The sequence below is a fragment of the Frankliniella occidentalis genome, unplaced genomic scaffold, assembly GCF_000697945.3.
Source record: "Frankliniella occidentalis isolate FOCC.00 unplaced genomic scaffold, Focc_3.1 Scaffold71, whole genome shotgun sequence".
NCBI classification, from domain to species: Eukaryota; Metazoa; Arthropoda; class Insecta; order Thysanoptera; family Thripidae; genus Frankliniella; species Frankliniella occidentalis.
In genome coordinates, this window is record NW_026267201.1 from 255,639 (window position 1) to 264,967 (window position 9,329).

The window sequence follows — 9,329 nt, forward strand, 5'->3', positions numbered from 1 at the left end:
ACTTGACCCGACCTGAACGCGTGCAATGCGGGAGACCAAGACTCGTGAAGCTGGTGACCGAGGTTTGAACTGTCCGTTGACAAGTGGAGCCGACAGCCGAGTGGCGAGCGCGCTGGCGCGTGATACTCAAGACACTCTCAGCCCAGGGGTCGAGTCCTGGTCGGGGCGAACAATTCTTTTTTGCAAGGGGGGAGGGCTGCTGAGTAGAAGGTCAAGTCCACCTCTCCATGTCGGTTGGTCTTTTGTCCTAACCCTTGTACCCCTCGCCACAAACTATTAAATAGGAAAAGGTGAGCTTCGGTCAGTATTCGAACTTCGAACCTACAACCATCCATGTCCCGAGCGCGCGCTTTACCAACTGAGCCAGTGATGAGGCTGTTGAATAGGTTAAGCTTATCTCCGCTGTGGCTCACACCACGGCTCACACCCCGGCTGGCAGAGAGGAAAAAGGGTTCCGGGTCGACTAGATTCGAACCAGCGACTTTTGGCGTACTGGCCCATCACATCAGGTGTCGCACGGCTGTAAAGTCATGGCCAGCGGAGCGCGAAAAATATCACCCGGCCGAGATTCGAACCAGCGATCAGGTTCATACCGGGCTCGGACGCTACCGACTTGGCCACGACGGAACGATACATCGCACAACTTTCGGCGACATGCAGATCTCAGCTGTGACTGACGCCCGAAAAGACTCGGCCAGCAGAGCAGGAAAAATTATCGCTGACGGGATTCGAACTACCGACCATGCTCACGATCTGCCCACGATCACGCTTTAACACGCTCGGCTACCAGCTTGCTCCTCGGGGGGGCGAGGTGTGATCTCGGTGCTGCCTAACGGGAGACAAAAAGAGACAAAGAAAAAATTTGCCCTGCCCGGGAGTTGACCTTGGGGCCGACAATTTTGGTTCGGATGAAGCTGCATGCAGTCATATCGACTTTAGCTACAACTGTTTAACCACAAAAGGAGCGTGTGGCTGGTGTTGTCGGACATCGTATGTTGCCCCATTTGTGACCACATTTTTGTGTCCATGAACACTACTACCTGTCGCCGCGACACGAGTTGTCGCTTGGACGCCTGCGAGGTAGGCCATGGATTCTCTCTAAGGCGTCTTTCGTGACGGTGACTTTGGGTTTAGGCTCCTTTTGACCCCATTCTCAGAAATCCTTTCTAAACCTAGGTCGTTACGCCGTGTTTATCTAGGCGTGGGTCGATGACTGTCGCTGAAAACGCCTGGAGGGTAGGCAATGCTTTCCTGAATCGGGCCTTCGCGGCCCCCTCAGAGCGCTTGGACAAAGGCGAGAGCTTCGGAGAGGCATTGATATCTATCTTTTCGCGGTCTAGTTCTTGGCGCTGTTTACTTCTGGTTGATATTCTAGCATTGGCGGAAGTAATGAATTAGTCTATAGACTGTTCAGTTTAAGCTGACTCGGGCACTGTCGGCTGTAGCTACAATCTTGTACCTACAAACAGGGACGTTCGCCCGGCCCGGCTCGGCCAGTCCTACGCCACGGTGGGAGCTCTGGTTTATTGCGTCGCTGTTTTGCTAAAATTTTGCTAAGGTCTTGCCTTTAAAATTTTCAAGAAAATATTGGACCAGTAATTTGAATATTTTGTTCTAGGGGTTGCAAAACGCGTTTTAAGACACTTAAGGGGGGGGGGGGTATTTTTTTTGAAAATTTGGCGAAGGTTTTTTTTTTGTCCACATATTTTGTTTCCGTTTTACTTTCGCCCCTAAAAAGACGCAGCCGCCCGCTCACGCTCACCTCAAAGTACTTGTAGACGTACGAGTCCTTGGTCATGGCGAGCGACTGGTCGAGGCCGACGTCCACGCGCGGCAGGCACGGCAGCGTGCCTATGAACAGGCACACGAAGAACACGGGCACGGCGACGCGCACCCAGCGGTTCATGAGCGCGGGCGCGAGCACGTGCTCGAACAGGCGCTCGACCAAGCGGCTGCCGCGGGCCTGCTCGCGCTTCATCCGGGACGCGCTGCGCACGCTGCAGCAGCAGAACAAGTCCAGGCGGTTGCAGAGCATGCGGTGCTCGTCCAGGGCGAGCACGGCCATCAGCACGGTGCACTGCATGACGAAGTTGATGGCGAGCGAGAGCGCGGCGAGCAGCGCGAACGACCTGACGGCCGGCATGGACGACGAGGCGCCGATGAGGAAGCAGCTGCCCTCGGCCAGCGTGGACAGCAGCATGGCCGGGCCCGACTCGCCCAGCGTGCGGCCGATGCGCTCGGGGCAGGGCCGCGGCTGGGCCTCCTTGCTCGCGCTCAGCAGGCGCTCGTGCGTCGCCACCAGGATGAACAGGTTGTCCACGCCCACGGCCAGGACCAGGAACGGCACGGCCTGCAGCATCGACAAGAAGGTAGAGTCGGAGTCCAGGCCAAGGACCACTTTACTCTCAAAAATATCAGTGTACACCGTACACCCTCCAAAAAAATCAGAAAAATTTAGGAAAATTCCAGGAAGAATCCAGGAAAAATCCAGGAAAATGCAAGAAAATTTAGAATTCTTTTAGGAAAATTCAGAAAAAAAATTAAGAAAATTGGTGTGCGCTTGAATTTATAGTAAGGCACCCCTTGCTCCATGCCCGACGTGCACATGGGGCGTTCATTCGTGCCGCACCTCAATCGTCAGCAGAATGGTAGGGTAGTTCATGTGTGCGAAGATGCCCAGCGCGGCGGCCAAGGACGCCAGGACCGATAGGACGCCGCTCACGGCGACAAACACCTTGCTGTCGATCTGGATAGGGAGAGATCAGAAGCGGCTTTAGTCTCAGAGAGCTGTACCATGTAGGAAATAAAATGTGATGAAAATGAGAATAGCATGACTTAATATTTTTACAACCGTGTTTTCGCGAATTTCTTTTGCGGCACTGCCTGGCACTGCCACATGTCTGCGGCATCACTTACCAGCAGCCGCCTCCAGGTGGTGAAGCGGCCCAGCGACAAGGACACGTACACGATCATAAGGAAGTATGAGAGCGCGATGATGCCGAAGGACGTGTAGGACACCCTCTGGATCTCGTCCTCGATGGAGCGTTCGGCCATGTAAGCGATGTCCATCCACGCTGGCATCTCGTTGGCCTCCCAGTGCTTGAGGAGGTCCACCAGTCTGATGGAAAGTAAAATTACGTTGAGTTAGTTATAACGTTCAGAACGATGTTGAAAGAAATAATATATAATAATAAGAAAGAGTGAGGAAAGGGGGGGGGGGGGATTCTTTTCCTTCTGATAGAATGAAAGCGACGATCTCGGGAGTTGTTTTACCTTTTCTCCCACTCCTCGGCGGCCGCATTATCCGTATCGTTGACGTGGTTGCTCACGATAAAGTTGAGGACGAGGGCGTCGGCCTGAACCATGGTCTTGTTGTCGTCGTTCAGGAAGCCGCCCACGACCAGAAGGTTCTCGGCCGGCCCGCCGTAAGGTGCGAGGCAGGACGGGTCGTAAGAGTTCCTGGAACAGGCAGGAGTTACAGAGGACGCTGCCGTGGGCGCGACCAGCGCGCTGGGGGAGGCGCCGGGCGAGAAGGCCACCCAACGCACACCAGAGCGGGCTGGGCCGAAAGTCCAGGCGGCGGCCCAGAGTCTATTCCAGACGCGTGGCATACTCACTGCAAGCAGTCGTAGATAACGTTGAGGTAGTTGGTCTTCAGGCCGTTTTTCACGCCCGTCTTGTTGAATTTCTCCATCGAGTTTTGGAAGTAGCCCCAGACGGTCTGGATGGTGCACTTGTCCACCGTGACGGGTCCCGTGAAGTCGTTGTGTAAAGGAGCGAAGCACACCTCCTCCAGCGGGTGGCCCTCGGCCCGTCCCAGCTGTGAGTTAATAAAAAATATGTCGCGTTAAGATGCGGAAAGTGCGGCGAAGGGAAACGTCAGGGCCAAATGCTATTGCCACTTTTTCCTCTTTCCTTTCTTTTAAGAAAGACGGGACTGGGTCGAAGCCCCCTGCCCTCAAGTTCAGAGAAATAAAAACTCACGTCTTGAATGGCACTCTGGAGCTCCCAGACTTTAAGCAAAAACTCCTCGCTAAAAACTGGGCCGAAATTCACAGTTCCCTGGGGCATCTCATGAGGCACCTGCAACATTATGTTTTAATTGTAACACGTTTCAGCTGAAGTTTGTGTGTGACACCGTCGTGGAGCCATAGCGCACCTCCGGTAGGCCAACCGCCTTCACGAAAATCTGTTCGGCTCGAAAGAATGGCCCAAAGTGTGAGTCGAAGAAGTCCTTGTCCTTCCTGGTCTGTGACGTTGGGGAGGCCCACAGGTCGACAGGCTTCGTGATTATGTCCAGCTTGGAGATGGCCACGAGGCAACCCGCCAACACCCAGGACGCAATGAAAAAGACGAGTACCGGATTTCTGGCACATCCTAGAAACAAAACATACCTCTATAATATAACAGAAATTTCTTTTTAAAAAGACCTAAGCTATAACTGTTGTTTTAATTTTAATTTGAACTTACCACACCCGATACCCGTAAAGACCCTTTCCAGGGAAGTCTCGAACTTGAAGCCAGTTCTCTCCCGCCAGCTTGGGGTTTCCGCGTCTGAGCTCACGTCGATGGTGCCGTTGCTCGAAACGTTAGCAGAGGACCCCACCGAAGGATTGTTGTCCAGGATTCCTGATTAAGATTCAATCCACGACCCGTTGAGGAACGGAACACGTGCGTCGACACGATATCGCTTGTTGAAGATTTAAATTTTGATACCGTGCCGGGGCACAAAAACGAACCTCTTTCGACGCCGCTCCTCTTTTTCACGATCTTTTTCCGAACGCAGACCGCCGTCACGATCAGGATCACGATGTACGCGATCACCATCGCCAGCACGTACACGTCGACGCCCAAGACCGTGATGAGGAAGGGGTTCCTGGGCTTGAACATGTCGTCGCTCGAGACCGGGCAGCTCAGTTCGCAGTCGACACAGGAGCACGGCTGGGTCGCCGCCTGGAGGGACGGGAGGGGAGGGGCGGCGCGTCAGTACCCCTCGCCCGCAGAGACGTTAGGCCACACCTGGGCGCCGCAGGGGCCTAAAGTCTCTCGCCAGGCGGAGTACGCGGCCGACCAGGTGGTGGGTAATTAGGCACGGCCCACATTACAGTCGGCACCGGAAAACCAAATCAGTTTCTACGCGTGTGTACGAAGACTTGCACGGCAGTTGACCTCTGGCCAGCCCCGCCGGTTCGATAACATTGTAGCTGATATCAGCCGAAGTCGCCGCGATGTGATCACGGCCAACATTAGACCAGGATCTTCTTCAGGTGAAGAGATTTGAATGACGTAAAGATAAAATAGTAAAAAAAGGGAATGGATGGAGTGCGTGGGTCACCGGGCGAGGGTTCCGTTATGTTATTCTTAGCTTAGCCTCTCCTTATAAACCTATCCTAGGAATGGTCTACCGATGTCGACCAATGTTAATGTTAAGGTTTCGGATTTCAATGGTGCCTCGGCCTTACTTCGGATGTTTCGTTGCAGCGCAGCGTTTTGATCTCTCTGTTGTTCATGTCGTCAAAAATACCCCGGTTGCTGAGGAAGTTGATGGTGAACGGTGACAGCGGATTTCCCTTGCCAACGAAATCAAACCACCTGGAGAAACAAACCAACATTCGTCACACATAGCTCACAAAAGTAATGTTTTAAAAAAGAGGAAAAACTCATGTTTCCAACGGGCAATTACCTAGAGGAGTTGCATGTCGCGGAGTTGTAGGCCCCGCAGGTGATGTCCGTGGCGTACTTGCCGCTCTGGGGCATGACGACGCCCTTGCACGAGTCGTACGCGTTCTGCATCGTGTCCGCCGTCAGGTAGGCATTGATCTCCGTAATGTACTTCCCTTTGACAGACGCAAGGCGGGTGATTTGTCGGCACAAAAAAAAACACACACACGCATACGTTTCAGTCCGCGCCATCCTCTCTCTCTCTCTCTCTCTCTCTCTCTCTCTCTCTCTCTCTGCGACGAAAACGCCTACCCTTGTCGCTGGTCTTGGACTCGACGACCTCCAGGAACTCTGACTGCGTCGGCGAGCACGTCGTCTCGCAGAAGATGGAGTAGAAGTTCCGGAAGCACGCCGGACACCTGCTGTAGATGGCAGCCGCCTTCAGCAAGCTGGCGTGCATCGTCGCGATCTGGTCGGCATCGCAGCAAGTGATGGCCTCTGCAGCGAACGAGACGGTGCGCGCCGTTAGACTTTCGAACACGGTCGACACGGTTGTGATGCACGAAAAGCAATTATTCGGGGATCTGATTCCGTACCACCCTGCTCGTTGAAGAGGTTGGGGCAGTCGGAGCGCAGCGTCTCCAGGGCGGCCGCGTCCGTCAGCTTCCTCGGGCCCTGGGAGTCGACGCAGTTCTGCTTGAAGCCCTTCTCGTCCGTGTTGCACTCGCCGTACCAGATGCATTGCTGCTCCGCCGCCTCCGCGACCGGCAGGCCGTGCTGCACCCCGCGCGAAAAACAAAAAGGTGAAAAAAAGCAGAGAAAAAAATACCACACACGGAGTCGTGCCGTGGCCTTTCTTCATCTCGTTCCGGGCCCGGACGCTCACCGGAAGGGCGACGCAGGTGATGGCGAGGACGACGGCGAGGCTCGCGGGTGTCATGGTGGCGAGCGCAAGCAGCCCTGTCGGCGGCGCTCGACTCACTCGGCGCGGTCAGCCAAATCACTGAGCGAGAGGCGCGCGCGCTGTCGGCCGGTCGGGGCGGGTCGACCCGGGCAACACCTGTGCGATAAGATTGCGATCCGGATGGCGCTTTACGTAGACGCGGTGGCATTGGCACGGCGCTGCTGCCCCTCGGCCGGCCGTCTCCTCTGCCGTGTGGACACAATGTTGTCGCGGCCGCCGGGCGGAGGAGCTGAACCTTAATGAGGGCGATAAGGTGCAGGTGTGAATGACGGAGGCGGCGCGCCCGGGCGTGCCCACAGTGTACCTTGCTCTTGCTTTCTATACAGGCCGGCCGTGCCCGCACGTCCCGATCTATGATAACCGGCTGGCGCGTCTCGCAAAAGGACGGCGACCGTGGCCTGCGGCCGTTCGGCTCGGGTGGGTGTGGTTGGGGTGAAATAAAAAGGCCGGCGGGTGGAGGTAAAAGTACTTTTATTCCTTGGCGGCGACCCACGTCCACCGCGGTGGGTGGTGCTGCCGCAGGTGCCGCACCCTCAGTATGGTGGGGTGGCCGACGGCGCCGCCTGGGTGGCCGACGTGCCTTTTGCGTGCCCTCTGCCGCCGCATGAGCTGCCGCATGCTGTCGTCGGCGGCCTCCTGGAGGCCGTGTTCGTGTCCGTGACTGTGCCCCTCTGTGGGCTCGGCGAAGACGTAGTGGCTGGCGGTCACCTCGTGCTCGAGCGGGAGCCGCACCGGCGGATGAACCTGCGGGCCCTCGCCCGCTTGCAGCCCGGGGTAGTCCGGGCCCGCCAGCATCAGCTGGTCTGACGAGCTCTCGAAGCCGCCCACCGAGTTGTGCTCAAGCCACGGGGGCTGCCCGCCGGGTACGGTATGCGGAGGGAAGTCGTGCCCGCCGAAGAGCTGGGAGATGTCCTCCCCGCCCGAGGGACGCGCCGATGGCGAGGACGAGCCCGGCGAGCTGCCCAGGATCACCTTCCAGGCGCTGTCGTCGCCGTCCTCGGCCAACGGCGATGCCCTGAGCGCCTGCGGCTGCGACACCCCGGCCTCCCCGCCGCTGGCTGGTTCGATCGTGGAGGTGGACGCCGATGACGAGGCGCCGGTCGAGGCGCCGCTGGAAGCGGTGGTCGGCGTTCTGGGCGGGGTGGCTGCGGGGGCCGCGGGTCGCGAGGGGAACTGGAACTGCTGCACCGACGGCCTGGAGCCAGCGGTGCCCCGGGCGGCGCTGCTCGACACGCTGCTGGTGGGGACGCCGCCGCCGCCCGCTCCGGGGCGCGTGGGGCCCACGGGCAGGCCGGGGCTGTCCAGCTGCGCAACACGAACCAGGCCATGAAACGCACGAGCTCGCACTGAACTGAGAGAAGGAGCAAGACGTGGAGTACGCACCCTGACGGTGGCCCGGAAACCGTTCTGGTTGTCGGCCGTGTACGAGACGGACCTCAGCGAGCCGTCGGGCTGCAGCAGGGTGTACATGCCGCGCACCACGCCGTCCACCCGCGACTCCCACTGGCTCTTGGTGTCCCCCGTGGACGGGTCCCGCACGGCGTAGTCGAACGCGTAGGGCTCGCTGTCGTCGTTGTCCTCAGCCTGGCCCTGGCTCTGGCTCTGAGCGCCTTGGACTCCCTGCAGGCCCTGGAGCGCCTGGAATCCTTGAAGGCTTTGACCTCCCTGATTTGTCTGTCATAAAAAAAATGGGAAACGAGTGGATGAGTCAGAGCCCCGATCGGAGCAGATGTTGTTTGAACAGCCCATCCGGCCCAGCTGTCGTACTCACCACCAGACTGTTGTCATCGATATCAAGCACGTTGGTCCTGGCCGTCCTGGGCCGGCCCGACCTGCTCCACGCCGCCACGGAGGACGACGCCGCCGCGTCCGAGTCGGGCGCGGCCGTTGCTGCCGCAGCTTCGGTTGTGGCCGCGAGCGTCGCCGCGGTGGTCGCGGCTGCGGCTGTGGGTCCGGTCGTGGGCGCGGTGGTCGTGGAGGTGGTCGAGGTGGTGCTCGGGCTGCCGGGCGTCGCAGTCGCGTTGGCGGCGGCCGCGGCGGTGGTGGTAGTACCGGTGGCGGTGGCCGCCAACGCCAGCACGGCGCAGCACAGGATGTGCTCCTGGGGGACGGGAAGGCATCGCCGTCAGCCCTCTCTGCTCTCTCACACGTGTGCGGAGCCGCGCGTGGGGGTCGCACGCCGCCCCGGCCACGCTGCTCGCCTCGCTGCTGTGACTGTGCTGCCGTGAAAGCTCGTGTCATCCTAATCACCGGCGCCATCGCGACGTTATATTCCCGTTCGCCTCGACACCGCGAGGCTCGGGCGCGGCGGCGGCGGGGCTCCTGGCTGATGCTAACCGTTCTCGTTGTTCTACTTCCTCCTCCTCGGGCTCATTGCCCCCCTCCCCGCCCGCCCGGCCCCAGACGTGGGTCACCACCCGGCTCGCCGCCGCCGCTGTGCAGTGCACTCGTTACGCCAACAACACCAGCGAGAAGAATGGGCGGCGGCGGGGAGACGCGGCGGCGCCAGAGCTGGTGGTATCCGCACACAGACAATCGCCGAAAATCTCGAGCAGCCGGGGAGACGTTGTGTTGCTGCACACATCCGCCCGGCTGCTGCGTCTCGAGAGGGATGAGGAGGGCGGCAGTGCCGTCTGCTGCTGCGGCGAGAGGAGTTTGTTTCCCCAACGGAAACATCGGCAACAATTAGGCCTGCCCCCCCCCC

At 58.7% G+C, this 9,329-nt stretch overlaps 2 protein-coding genes across 2 annotated transcripts in view; both read right to left on the reverse strand.

Moving 5' to 3' along the window:
- Positions 1–6,705, reverse strand: part of LOC113217443 (NPC intracellular cholesterol transporter 1-like) — a 12,931-nt gene extending 6,226 nt beyond the window's left edge. Inside the window, exons 1-14 of the mRNA XM_026437345.2 lie at positions 6,548–6,705; positions 6,258–6,438; positions 5,974–6,159; positions 5,684–5,837; positions 5,463–5,592; positions 4,740–4,953; positions 4,471–4,629; positions 4,160–4,377; positions 3,985–4,083; positions 3,618–3,820; positions 3,274–3,459; positions 2,917–3,118; positions 2,630–2,746; positions 1,763–2,350 (exon numbers count right to left, since the gene is read on the reverse strand). Of these exons, the coding sequence (XP_026293130.1) occupies positions 1,763–2,350; positions 2,630–2,746; positions 2,917–3,118; positions 3,274–3,459; positions 3,618–3,820; positions 3,985–4,083; positions 4,160–4,377; positions 4,471–4,629; positions 4,740–4,953; positions 5,463–5,592; positions 5,684–5,837; positions 5,974–6,159; positions 6,258–6,438; positions 6,548–6,601 (2,691 nt within the window). The 5' untranslated portion in view covers positions 6,602–6,705. The remainder of the gene's footprint in view (positions 1–1,762; positions 2,351–2,629; positions 2,747–2,916; positions 3,119–3,273; positions 3,460–3,617; positions 3,821–3,984; positions 4,084–4,159; positions 4,378–4,470; positions 4,630–4,739; positions 4,954–5,462; positions 5,593–5,683; positions 5,838–5,973; positions 6,160–6,257; positions 6,439–6,547) is intronic.
- Positions 6,706–7,079: 374 nt separating this feature from the next.
- LOC127749628 (uncharacterized) lies at positions 7,080–8,901 on the reverse strand. Its single transcript, XM_052268546.1, has 3 exons — positions 8,397–8,901; positions 8,009–8,299; positions 7,080–7,930 (listed from the first exon to the last, which is right to left on the reverse strand). The coding sequence occupies exons 2-3, from the start codon at positions 8,093–8,095 to the stop codon at positions 7,097–7,099; spliced, it is 921 nt and encodes a 306-aa protein (XP_052124506.1). The 5' UTR covers positions 8,096–8,299; positions 8,397–8,901; the 3' UTR covers positions 7,080–7,096.
- Between the last annotated feature and the right edge of the window lie 428 nt (positions 8,902–9,329).